Source organism: Chiloscyllium punctatum, chromosome 25, assembly GCF_047496795.1.
Source record: "Chiloscyllium punctatum isolate Juve2018m chromosome 25, sChiPun1.3, whole genome shotgun sequence".
NCBI classification, from domain to species: Eukaryota; Metazoa; Chordata; class Chondrichthyes; order Orectolobiformes; family Hemiscylliidae; genus Chiloscyllium; species Chiloscyllium punctatum.
The window spans coordinates 48,552,907-48,566,568 of record NC_092763.1 but is presented as its reverse complement, the minus strand read 5'-3'; the positions used below and the strand labels follow the sequence as shown (position 1 = coordinate 48,566,568).

The 13,662-nt window shown below is 41.9% G+C and overlaps 1 protein-coding gene across 2 annotated transcripts in view; it reads left to right on the top strand.

Moving 5' to 3' along the window:
- stard8 (StAR related lipid transfer domain containing 8) overlaps positions 1 to 13,662 on the top strand; it is a 173,142-nt gene that overhangs the window by 130,548 nt on the left and 28,932 nt on the right. For both annotated transcript variants that reach the window (XM_072595210.1, XM_072595211.1), the window contains 4 exons: positions 4,544 to 4,717; positions 7,721 to 7,880; positions 10,350 to 10,548; positions 12,389 to 12,599. In XM_072595210.1, coding sequence (XP_072451311.1) covers positions 4,544 to 4,717; positions 7,721 to 7,880; positions 10,350 to 10,548; positions 12,389 to 12,599 — 744 coding nt within the window. The remainder of the gene's footprint in view (positions 1 to 4,543; positions 4,718 to 7,720; positions 7,881 to 10,349; positions 10,549 to 12,388; positions 12,600 to 13,662) is intronic.

Genomic DNA, 13,662 nt, shown 5'->3' with positions numbered 1-13,662 from the left:
CATCTGGGGATCCATGTCCTTCCTGTCTGGTAAATCAGGCTGCAGTCAGTCCTGACGGTCAAGTGCAAGCATAGAGTCACAGTCATAGAGATGTACAGCACAGAAACAGGCCTTTCGGTTCAACCTGTCCATGCCGACCTGATATCCCAACCCAATCTAGTCCCATCTGCCAGCACCTGCCCATATCCCTCCAAACCCTTCCTATTCATATACCCATCCAAATGTCTTTTAAATGTTACAATTGTACCAGCCTCCACCATTTCCTCTGGCAGCTCATTCCATACACATCCCACCCTCTGTATGAAAAAGTTGCCCCTTAGGTCTCTTTTATATCTTCACCTCTAGTTCTGGACTCCCCTTACCCAAGGAAGAGACTTTGTCTATTTATCCTATCCATGTCCCTCATGATTTTATAAACCTCTATAAGGTCACCCTCAGCCTCTGATGCTCCAGGGGAAAGCAGCCCCAGCCTATTCAATCTCTCCCTATAGTTCGAATCCTCCAACCCTGGCAACATCCTTGTAGTTGGTGGATTACAAGTTGGGCGTTTAAGATGCTGTTGAGATGCCAGTCCAGATAGTGAATTAGGGTCAGTCAGGGCTGTCCAACCATGTAAGTCTGGGATGTGGCCTCAAGTGTTTCATCAGTAATGGTCAGGAGGCTCATTAGGGAGCAGTCCATAGTATCCTCTGATAAAATGGCTAACTCAAGGCTTTAGTGTACTGGGGTACGGAAGGAATGGTGACTGTGATAGGGACAATTGAAAATAGGCTGGGACCTCAGTAAGTTGGAGAGGAACTCCGTTCTGGAATGGACAGGGGTTCCAACACACTCTAGCAACTAGCCTCTTGATAGAAGGCCAGAAATGTGAAGCAAAATTCCAAAGTCAAAAGCTTTGTGGGTAAAGTGGGCATATATTAATTATACACAAGGCTAATTGGAAATGGTGAGTGAGGGGGATTGGGAGGGATGGTTAAAAGCTCTCAGGAGCCACAGGAATAGTGAGACAAAAGGGAGCATGAAGGATGGGAGGGGACTTTATGCATCGCAAGTAGAACGTGCAAATCACTTGCACCAAAACAAAGTTGGGAATTGATGTGATAAATTGAAAGTCAGCTGCACCCAACAATACTCAAAATGACTGTCAGTTCATGGAAAGTGTGTGGAATAAATTGCTTTTCTTAGGGGAAGAATAATACTCATGGAATTGAAGGTCCTGCAGTAATCATGCCTCCATTACTTCAGTAATGCCATTCACCTGGCTTCATTTTACACCTCTTCGGGGGGTGGGGAAACAAAATTTTAAAAAAAGTTGTCTCTAACCATCATAATTACATTGTGCTCAATAATTACCTCGTCATATCAACTGCAATGAGAATAAGCATTTAAAAATTGAAGCCAAAGTTTCCATTTCCTAATTATATTTCATTGAGCATTGATTTGTAAGTATTCAAGGACATGGCCTATGATATGGGCTAGATTTGGCTTTTATTTCTTAAGGAGTCGGTGAGGGGAAGTGGGTAGGTGTTATCATGGTGGCTTAGTGGTGAAAATGTACTCCCAATGTTGCTTGAAAAGTTTGGTTGTAAAATGTGATTGAATAAGGTCACATGACTGAACTCTCCACAAACCATAATACTGGCCGCCTTGACAAACCTTCATGCCACTGTGGGCATAACATGAGGCAACAAAGTTATGGATTTGAGAACTCAGGAGTTCCTTTCATAAATTTGTTATATTGCTAATGTTTCTGGCTAATTATCTGCTTACTGACTTTGTAGACCATGCTGTCATTGGTGTCATTTTGGCTTTGGTACTATTCCAAAGAAAACTTTGAAATAGTAACAATTGCTGTTCCAATCAGGGTGGTGTGGTGACTCAGTGCCAGGGATCTGGGTTCGATTCCACCCTTGGCGACTGTCTGTGTCTGTGTGCATTCTTGTTTGGACTGTTTTCATCAGGTTTCCTCCCACAGTCCAAAGATGTGCGGGTTAGGTGGATTGGTCATGCTAAATTTCTAGAAGTGTCCAGGGATGTGCAAGTTAGGTGGATTAGACATGGTAAATGTAAGGTTACAGGGAATAGGGTTGGGAGTAGGTCTGAGTGGGATGCTCTTCAGAGGGTCAGCGTGAACTCGAAGGGCTGAATAGCCTGTTTTTACACAGTGTAGGGATTCTATAATTTAACTTTTGTCACCAAGACCAGCTGGACCAACAACTTCCAATCACTGCTGTACAGACTACAGAAGGAGCAGAGGCAGGTGAAGTTTGACCATGGAGGTAATAGAGAATGATGGGATCAGGCATATACAGGCTTGCTGTCATTTTCTTTGACTGTCTGCTATGCTGTATTAATGTTGATTTAAGGGGGTTCTGGTTTGTTACCTCCAAACTGTGTTGTCTACTGGTGAGAACTTCTACTTTGAAGGACTGGATGGCAGTCCCATTCCAGTGATCATCATGGTCGCAACTCTCTTGAAGGTATCCTGGGTACAGCCCTGACTCTTCCATATGAGTACTGTTTCCTGCCTCCTTCCAAAGTTATTAGGCCATATAAAGATGGCTGTTGGGAGACTAGAGATCTCCCTTCCAAACATGTCAATGGATCTTCTGAGCATTCAGTAGCTTCCTCTTTTGGAGGTGGAGCTGAGGATCTCCAATACTGGCCTCTTTGCAGTGTTTTGCTGGATGCTGCATAAGAAAAGAGATGGAATTAATTGTTGCGGATGGATAAAAGCTAGTGCAGATTAAGATTGAGTTAGCTCTTGTGGTAATGGGGCAGCAACTGCAGCTCAGTGAAATTTTATTAATTCATGGGGTATGGCTTTTGTTGATGAGGCCAGAATTTATTGTCTATCCCTAATGCCCTGGAAGATATTGGAGACCTTTCATCATGAGCTACTGCTGTCCATTTGCTGTAGGTAGACCCACAGTGCTGACAGGGAGGGAGTTCCAGGATTTTGACTCAGTATTAATGAAGGAACAGGAAGGTATTTCCAAGTCTGGATGATGAGTGGCTTGGAGTAGAATTTGCATGACATGTTGTACCCATGTATCTGCTACCCTGCTAAATGTTAGTAATGGATTTAAAGGTGTTTCCAAAGTGCCTGGGTGAATTTTTGCATCTTGTAGAAAGCACGCACTGTTGCTCCTGAGCATTGGAGGTGGAGGGAGTGGATGCTTGTGGATGTGGTGTCAGTCAGTCGGACTTTGGGGGTCCTGGATGGTGGCAAGCTTCTCGTTGGAGGTGCACCCTTTTCAGGCAAGTGGGGGCGATTCCATCACACTCCTGACTTGACTTGTACATAGTGGACAGGCTTTGTGAGTCAGGAGGTGAGCTATTTGTTGTAGGAGTCCTAGCATCTGACCTACTCTTGTAGTCATTGTTTATATGGCTAGACCAGTTTAGTTTCTGATCAATGGTAACCCCTAGAATTCTGATTGCTTACTGAGTTTTTTGGCCATTGAGATTTCTGTATCTGCATGAGTGGTTGTACTGTTCTCCCAGTCAAATCTAGAAGGTTATAAGGCTTGTTTAGTTTTCTACTCAATGTCTTTATAAGTAGCTTGGGTCCAAGTACTGATCCTCCATGTAGCCTGTGTGTTTATAAAGTGAGCAGAGTTCATAGTTAATTATTGTGATCATGGCTTCTAAACTTGCAAGGTTATTAAATAAGCACATGGCGCCTTGATGCAACTCATACATTTACACTCTCTTCCGTTCCCAAAGCTTGGTCAGACATGTATTGCAACAGGAGTACAATGATTCTGGCATTCTTCAGAACTCTTTTGAATCATAAAATCCCTACAGTCTGGAAACAGGCCCTTCGGTCCAACAGGTTCCCACTGCCCCTCCCACCCAAACCCGTTCACCTACCCTATTTCTACGTTTACCCCTGACTACTGCACCTAACTTACACATTCACGGACATAATGGGCAATTTAGCATGGACAATTCACCTAATCTGCACATCTATGGATTGTGGGAGAAAACCGGAGCACCTGGAGGAAACCTACGCAGACAGAGTGAATGTGCAAACTCCATACAGTCGCCCGAGGTTGGAATCAAATCTGGGTCCCTGGCACTGTGAGGCGGCAGTGCTAACCACTGAGCCACCATGCTGCCAGCAATTCACTTTCCATTAACATCTGCAAGAGGTGAATTAAACATAACAATGGGGTGCAATAGCAAAATGTAATGTGAAAATAAGCTGGTTTGGACGTTAGTTGAGTGTTAGATAATGCCTAGGGGAAAGAAAGAAATAGATCCCTTTTCGAAAGGAACTGAAAAACTTTGTGGCAGTCTGTCTTAAAGCTGGTGTTGCTACAATCTGTGACTTCTTTGTCCCCTGTAATGATTCAGGATTCTCACTTGGAATATTTAAATTGGAGCTTTTCTCTGACCATGTTAGAGTACGTAAGGCAGGGTTTTGCATTGTTGTCTTGTGAAACTTATGCTGGCAGTTTGATCCTGAGTATCTTGCATGTGTTGGTAGCCTTGGTATTTGGTGTCCTGACTTAATAGCTGCATTTTTGTTCCCCAGAAAGCTCCGCTGGCACAGTTTCCAGAACTCTCACCGTCCAAGCCTGAACTCTGCTTCTTTGGAAATCAATAGACAGTCGGCAGCTCAGCTCAACCTTCTGCAACGATTCTCTTTATTGCGTCTGACTGCCATCATGGAAAGATACGCTGTCCGCAATAAGCAGGGCTGGAACTGGTCAGTACCCAAGATTAATACAGATAAGACAGGGATTCAGCTTTCTCATTTGCTGCATTTGTCTTGTTCTTGTGGGCTCTGTAGCCCAGAGAGAAATTGCAATGTTTATCTCTTCACTGCTTGCACTATGTGACAGAGCTAGGCCTGTTACTAATTCTGATTAGGTATTAACTGTATGCCTTTCAAAGCAGATGTGAAAAGTGACGTATTGACTACCTATTACAGACAGTATTAATAGTCTGTAACAAAAATCTAGCAAGCAGATAAATGCATGTAAAGGAACGGAAAATCAGTGTGTCACAGGCTGAAATGTGATTGGTTATAAGTGGTTTCTTTGTAGAAAAACAGATGGTCAAAAGACCCATGTAGACTAGCATCTAGTGCAGAAAATTGGCTAGTTGATTATCAATAATCAATCTCTGTTATAAAGGCCATCAGAACCTTAGGGCAATCCCATCTATGAAACTGCTAAATACTCAATGTGCACACCTCTATTCAGAAATGTCATGCAGGCACCGTTCTCAGCAAAATGATAAGGTGAAGGCATCTGGTTATATTTTTCCTGCTCTGCTTAATCAGTTATAGTACTTTCATAATCACCCCAACTGATATGATTTCATTCAATACAGTATAGTCATGAAAAACTTCAGTGGTGGCTTTGTTCTGTTATATTTATCTGAGGTATTATGAGATAGTTGTTTTGTTGCTTTCTCTCATGCTTTGGTCATCAGGTCAGATGAAAAATAAGCTGCAAGACTCCTTCCTTTTAAAGATGTGAATCCAGCCTCCAGGAAATGTCTGGGAAAGGTGTAGAGGTGACTCTGCCTCTGATAGAATCTTGATCCATGTTTCATGTCAAACAACCCATTGGTGTTCATTGAAATTTGAACTTGTGACCTTGGAGCTGAAGTAAAATCAGATAATTTGCATTAGTAAACTGCCAAAATAGCACCTCCCTTGGGCATTCAATAACTAGAATTTGTTTAGTAGTTTCAGGAGCTGGCTATGCATTGTTACTGAACTGCATCCTAGTGATCAAGATGATTCATCCTTAATGTTTCCTTTGAAGATAAAAAAACATCCGATTGGATGTGAACCCTACTGTTGTCTTGTCACACTTACTGTAACCAGACAAAAAATACACAATAGCAGGAATCCACAGGTCTTGGAGGTAGTCCAATTGCAGCCTTTGGTCTTCCAAACTTTGCAGATGGTTTCCTCCTTGCAGCTGTGGGAATGGATGTAGGTTATATCATATGACAGCAGTGAGAAGGAGAGGAAATATGGAAAATGAGCTTTGTCGTGGGGCTGGGGGCTATGGTTGAATTGTTCTAAAAGCTTACAAAGGGTGGAAACAGATTGAAATTCTTTGTGCAAAAACAAAAGAATGGTATACTGTGAAGAAAGGGAAACAAAGGGAAGGGACTTGGAAAGCAAAACCGGAACTGGAGGACCGGATACAGAAATCAAAAGCTGAAAGCAAGATGTAGGGTGTGGAATTCAACTTTGGTAGCACTGCAAAATGATTGATAAATTTTCCACTCGCCAAGAACCTCATCACTTTTCTCTTGAAGTCAGAAAGGGGTGAAAAAGAATTGGTGAACTGTGGTAGGTGCTGGAACAGAGTTCAGATGTTCATGAAGTAGAATGGGATATTCAAAGCTCTCTCTACAAGGCCACCCCCAAGGCTCCCAGCCTCATTCCTGATGAAGGTCTTTTGCCCAAAACATCGATTTTCCTGCTCGTCGGATGCTGCCTGACCTGCTGTGCTTTTCCAGCACCACTCTAATCTTGACTGGGATAGTCAAGATCCTATTTCAGTTCCTTAGTAGTTACAGAGGAGGAACACTAGATGTAAAAAGTTGATGTTGAGCATTACATTGGGACCCTCAGACAAACTTAAGTCAATGTTAACTGCAAAGAGCTGCTTACTGGTAGTTCATTGTGATGGAATCTTCTTTGGGTAAATATGCTGCCACCGATACCCCTCCTATAATACTTGTCTGGAGAGATTAATAATATTGAATGGTGAAGAATTAACCACAAATAAGTCTTGAGCAGAAGAAGCACATACTTGTGTAATGAGTCTACATCAACTTAAGATTGGTCAACTATATTAATAATAGTTAAGCAAACTTTTAGCTTCAAACATCGTACCCAAGTATATACTTCATGGCTATTGACTGTAGAACTGACTAACTTCTCCTAGAAATGTGCATATTATTATATTTCAATGTTCATTGAATCCATTCAGGTCGAGCTGCTGACATGACAAAAGGAATATTTTTGTTTCTGCTTCCATCAAATCATTGGGTTACACAGGCCTGCTGCTGTGCTCCACTTTCTTTCTGGTGCAGACACAAATCTGACCTTGGCTCACCCTGAATGGATATCCACCCAGTGCTTGGCTAGGAAGGGATTTGAACCCAATTTATTGGAATTTAGGAGAAATGAATAATTTTGAGAAAAAAAATAGAAAATGCAACAAAGAATTTTTTGGAGACACTGTCCAAAGGATTAAATTCACCTGTTAGTTAGATTAGATTAGATTCCCTACAGTGTGGAAACAGGCCCTTCGGCCCAACCAGTCCACACCGACCCTCCGAAGAGCGACCCACCCAGACCAATTTCCCTCTGACTAATCACCTAGCACTATGGGCAATTTAGCATGGTCAATTCACCTGATCTGCACATCTTTGGACTGTGGGAGGAAACCGGAGCACCTGGAGGAAACACACGTAGACACGAGGAGAATGTGCAAACTCCACACACAGTCGCTCGAGGCTGGAATCGAACCTGGGACCCTGCTACTGTGAGGGACCCTGCATACCGCTGAGCCACTGTGCTGCCCCTGAGGCGATCATGAGGCTGAGGGAAAATTCATCAAAAACAAAGTAGATTTTAAGTGGAATTTGTCAATGATTAGACTTATTGTAATTTTACTTTTAAATGTTATCAATGGACAGCCTTTGGTGCATTATTAACTCTTGTGCTCTTTCACAGGGGTGTTCCCAAGTTCATGAAAAGGAGCAAGGAACCAGATTACAGAAGCAAGTATGTGTTTGGTGTTCCACCAATTGTAAATGTGAAGAGGTCAGGTCAACCACTCCCTCAAAGCATCCAGCAAGCCATGCGCTATCTACGCAGCCAGTGCATGGGCCAGGTGTGTTTGAATGTTCTGATGCAAATCTGAACCTGTTGTAATGTGCCCGAAAAATTTCTCTTTGGTAAACATTGAATCAATGTACCTCATTCCTGATGAAGAGCTTATGCCCGAACCGTCGATCCTCCTGCTCCTCGGACGCTGCCTGACCTGCTGTGCTTTTCCCACACCACATTCTCGGCTCTGATCTTCAGTCCTCACTTTGTCCTCCTCAATATTACTCAGAACTGGATACCATGAGGTTTAGAGAGGTTTTCTTGCTGGATCCTTGAACCAGTGGGGGTCTGTGAAGAGACTGACATCTCAGATAGTCAGATAAGTTCTGGATTTTTGAGATCTGTTTTTGTTAGTGTTGTCAGTATTTGACACTTTTGCCACTAGGGTGGCACGATGGCTCAGCGGTTAACACTGCTGACTCACAGCACCAGAATCCTGGGTTCAATTCTAGTCTTGGGTGACTGTCTGTGTGAAGTTTGCACATTCTCCTCCGTGTTTGCCTGGATTTCCTTCCACAGTCCAAAGATATGCAGGTTAGGTGGATTAGTCATGGTGGTTGCAGGGATGGGGTAGGATGCTCTTTGAGGGATGGGACAGTGGCTAGCACTGCTGCCTCACAGTGCTAGGGGCCGGGTTAGATTCCAACATCTGGCAACTGTCTGTGTGGAGTTTGCACCTTCTCCCAGTGTCTGCATGGGTGCTCTGGTTTCCTCCCACATTCCAAAAATGTGCAGGTTAGGTGAATAGGCTGTGCTAAATTTCCCATAGTGTTCAGGGAGATGTAGGTTGGATGCATTAGTCAGGGTTAAATATAGGATAATAGGGTAGGGGAATGGGTCTGCATGGGTTACTATTCGGAGGGTCAGTGTGAACTTGTTGGGACAAAGGGCCTGATTCCACACTGTAGAGATTCTATGATCATTCAAAGATTCCTATTCTGTGCAACATGAAGAGGATATTCTTAAATAGGGTTTCAGTGGGACCCCAAGAAATTCAATATTCCTGGAAGGTCAGCAAAATTATGACAATAATTGTAGGGAGTTCTGGGAAATATATTAATAGTTATAGCTGTTCCTTAAAGATTCAATAAACACTGATAACATTACATTGCTGACACCTTTGTTTCACACTGGACAAGATTCTGGTGAAAATTTCTTAATGAAATTGTGCAGTGGTGCAGCTTGTGCTTTTCCAATGTCTGTACTTCTGTAAGTGTTGGGTATGAATTGAACAATCTTCACTGTCAGTAAGTCATGAGCTACGTTTGGCGGGAGGACAGAAATGTCATAGAGTCAGAGCCACACAGCATGGAAACAAACCCTTCGGTCCAGTTCATCTGTGCTGATCAGACATCCCAATTTGACCTAGTCCCGTTTGCCAGCATTATCACTCATATCCCTCTAAATCCTTCCTATTCATATATCCATCCAGATGCCTTTTTAAATGTTGACATTGTACCACTTCCTCCAGCAGCTCATTCCATGCACGCACCACCCTCTGCGTGGAAAAGTTACGCCTCAGGTCCTCCTCAAAATCTTTCCCCTCTCTCCTTTAGCATAGTCCTGGGAAAAGACCTTGGCTATTCACCCTAGCCATGCCCCTAATGATTTTATAAACCTCTGTAAGGTCACCCACTGTAAAGGCCTCATTAGGTTAAACTCTTTTATCTTCAAATGGCTGAGCAGTGAATGATCCAGATTGAGATTTGGATATGTGCATCTTAGAGTCCAGCTAATGAGTGAGTTACAAAGACCAGAGGAGGAGCTGAGAGAAATTACTTTGAGAAACAGCCGGAAATAATTCGCCTTTTCCGTAAAGAGCAGGCAATTATCTGTTATCAGATGGAGCAGTGTATTGAATTTAGTAGTTTCACTGCTTAAAGCAGCTGCAGAATCTCAGAAATGGCCTGACACAGTGAGGCTGGCCATTGGTATGTTGTATTTATTCAGGTACCTGCTTTAAGTTGTGGTTTATCTTATCGTTTTTGTCTGGTATATTCCCATCACAATTTAAAAAGGAACAGCTAGTGCTAAACCAATAAAGAAGTGGCTAAGATAGAGTAAGCTAATTATCTCCTGTACTTAGTTTTAGAATTCACTTTTCCCAAATGCTACTTGCACCTTTTTATACAGGGCTTAAAATAACTCTGCTTCCTCCAGCTGTCTCCTGGACTGGTGCAGTCACTGATGAGGATGAAAGTGCCAAGCCCCCTAATCTTTGGTTTAGGTTGTGTCCTTTTATTCCCTGTGACCGGTTTCGACATTTGATTCTGATATACTACTGGCTAATTTATTTCGCATGGAAGGTTCTTTGCAATCTTTCAGCATGCCCTTCCTGTTGTAATGACTGGATGTCCATTAACTCTTCTGAAATTAATGTTGCCCATTGTTATATATTTGAAAAATCTCCTACTCAGGAATGATTTGAAATGTATGTATTGGAAAGAGACATTTCTTTTTGTCTTCTAAACAGGTTGGCATCTTCAGGAAGTCAGGTGTAAAATCCCGAATCCAAACTCTGAGGCAAATGAGTGAAAGCAGCCCTGACAATGTTAATTACCACGGTCAGTCAGCATTTGATGTAGCAGACATGTTAAAGCAATATTTCCGGGACCTTCCAGAGCCTATTTTCACCAACAAGCTGACAGAAACCTTTTTGCAGATCTATCAATGTGAGTGAAATAGGAAAAATATACATCTTCCCATTGTCTTTGTTATGTATTGTAATGTATTCTCAGTAAGCAACTTATATTATGGTGCTGAGGAATAAAATCCTGTTTAATTTAGATTACCAAGAGTCAATGTAAGTATATTTATGCTGAGCATAATTCAGGAAGCTGCAGAGTAAAGCTTCCTTTACTTTGAAACAAGAATGTGCCTTTTGTGCCAGAATGAGATTTCCATTTTGGACTTGCTACTTTATGAAAGAAATGTTCATTTACTGCCAAATTTTTCAATTGGACCATGCTCACTAGAAACTGTGTTGCGATGATTCAGTACAATGAGATACTCCGTTCATGTCGATCACATGGTCAAGAATATTCCATTCTGCCAGTTCAGCTGGCTATCATAACTCAGAGCTGTTGTGTATCAGCTGTGACTCAGTGATAGCAGTTTCCAGGACTTCTGCACAAAACTCAAGGAGGACTACATTCAGATGGCATCTTTAGGATGAAATATTAAACTAAAGTACAATTTGACCCCTCGGAAGAATATAAAAGATCCCACGGCAGTATATTGAAGTGGTATAGGAAGGTATCATTTGATATCCTGAACAATATTTAGTAATTCAATACTTCAGAAACCACTTATTTGGTCATTATTCCAGTGCTGTTTGTGGGAACTTGCTGTGCAGAATTTTGCCTTGTTTCCCACACTTCTGAAGATCTTCACTGACACTGAAATTCTTGACAGTCATGAATGGTCTTGCAATTTTTCATAATTCCAGTGCTTAACTTGCTTTGCTGTCCAGATCCCTGAGGTTGAGCTGTTTTTGATGGTGAGACCAAGAACCTGTCGCTCCCAATGAGTGTTTACCGATTTAGATCATCAACAGGTTACCGTACCACTATGAACAGTACTTGTTTTTGAGGTGCTGTAACTCTCAAGAACTAAACACAATCTCCTGCTTAATGTGATGTTTACAATTATGCTAATGGCATGTGTTGCAGTTATTTTCATGAGATTTTTATTCATTTACGTGATGTAGTGTCACTGACAGGATGTCTATTTATTGTGATTCCTCATTGCTCTTGAAGATGATGGGACAAAGCCATCTTTTAATTACTGGTTTGGCTGATAAAGTTACTCTTAATGATATTTGTTTGGTCACAAATTCCAAGGTTTGAACCATTGTTAATGAAGAAACATGGAAGTATTTCCAAACTAGGTTAGACCTATAGGGAAACTTTGAGGTCATGGTGTTCTCATGTCTATGGCTTTTTACTGAAATGGTAGAGATCATGAGTTTGCGAGATGTTGTCAGAGAAGCTTGGGAAGCTGCTACAGTGCTGTTTTGGATTGCTAGTCCAGATAAATGGACCATTAGCCCCTGGGACATGCATTTTAATCTGGTCATGACAACTGGGGAATTTAAATTCAGTACACGAAAGAAATCTGAAATGTAAAAAAAGCTAATATCAGTTAGATTGACCACTAAGCTATTGGATTGCTGCAAAAATATAACTGGTTCATTAACGTCTTCCTAAGTCTGTCTATTTGATCTGGCCTGTATGTAACTACAGATTCACAGTAATGTGGTTGACTCATAACTACTCTCTGTTGTCTGCCAAGCTATTTGGTTGCATCTCATAAGCAATTGTGGGTGGATAATAAATTCTGGCCTTGCCAGTGACGACATCTTCCATGAATAAATTAAAGAATATGGACATAATTTTTTTATGTGAAGTTAGTGCATTTTATTACACTTAAGACTGCAGTAGGAGTTTTGTTCAGAATTTAAAAAATGTTAAATGAGCAAGAACGTGTGACTCCTCCTTTTGTGTGTCTCAGATGTGCCAAAGGACCAACGCCTCCAAGCCCTTCAAGCTGCAATTGTGCTGTTGCCAGATGAGAATCGTGAGGTGCTTCAGTCACTATTATACTTCTTGAGTGACATTGCATCAGTGCAAGAGAACCAAATGACTGCTGGAAACCTGGCTGTCTGCCTTGCTCCATCTCTGTTCCACCTAAATGTGCCAAAAAAAGAAACTTCCTCACCAAGGTGAGCTTTGCAATTTCCATTTACTCTGCAATCGGATTTCTTTGGGAATGAAGGAAGAAGGGCATTCCAATGACTTTGATGTGTTTAAGGGATGATGCAGACTTTTCTGCTTCACTGATGGCTTCAACCTTCTGGGCAAATAGCTGGATCAGAGTAATGAGAAATAGTTAGCAACGTGTGTGGACTAAAATTTCTACCTTCGTTTCTAGTGGTAAAAACTGGAATTAAAAATTAGTGGGAGGGGGATTTTGGGATTGTTGTTTTGCCAATTGTTTATTGTCAGACTTGAATAATATGAAAGAGCAAGCTGTAATGCTAGGTTAACTGACTAGGAGTAAAATTATGAAATGGAGTCATTAGAGATGTACGGCACGAAAACAGACCATTCGGTCCAACCCGTCCATGCCAACCAGATATCCCAACCCCAATCTAGTCCCACCTCGCAGCAACCGACCCATATCCCTCCAAACCCATCCTATTTGTGCACCTATCCAGATGCCTCTTAAATGTTGCAATTGTACCAGCCTCTACCACTTCCTCTAGCAGCTCATTCCATAATGCACCACTCCTGCGTGAAAAAGTTGCTCCTTAGGTCTCTATTATATCTTTCCCTTCTCACCCTAAACCTATGCTCTCTAGTTCTGGATTCCCCCGCTGCAGGGAAAAGACTATCTATTTATCCTATTCATACCCTTCATGATTTTATAAACCTCGATGAGGTCACCCCTCATGTAAAAATAAGCGATTTGACAAAATGCCATTTTTCCTAAAACCTGATCTACAATTGATTACTGCTGGAATACATGATTTCTGTTCGGTTTTGACAATGAAGTGCTATTTTATACCAGCTTTGTCCCATTGATGGCAATGAAATGAATGAGCAGTCAAATCTGTTTGTTGCTTGATGGAGGATTGCAGCTTTTAGACACTGTGAACACCTTTGCTCTGACTTAACTCTGCCATGGGATGTTTAGTGCCAACTTGAACAAATAGAGAGGAGATCGTTTTCACATCTCAGCTGGAAAATGGTGTGATCCTTAACAATTGTGATCCTTTTCTGTTC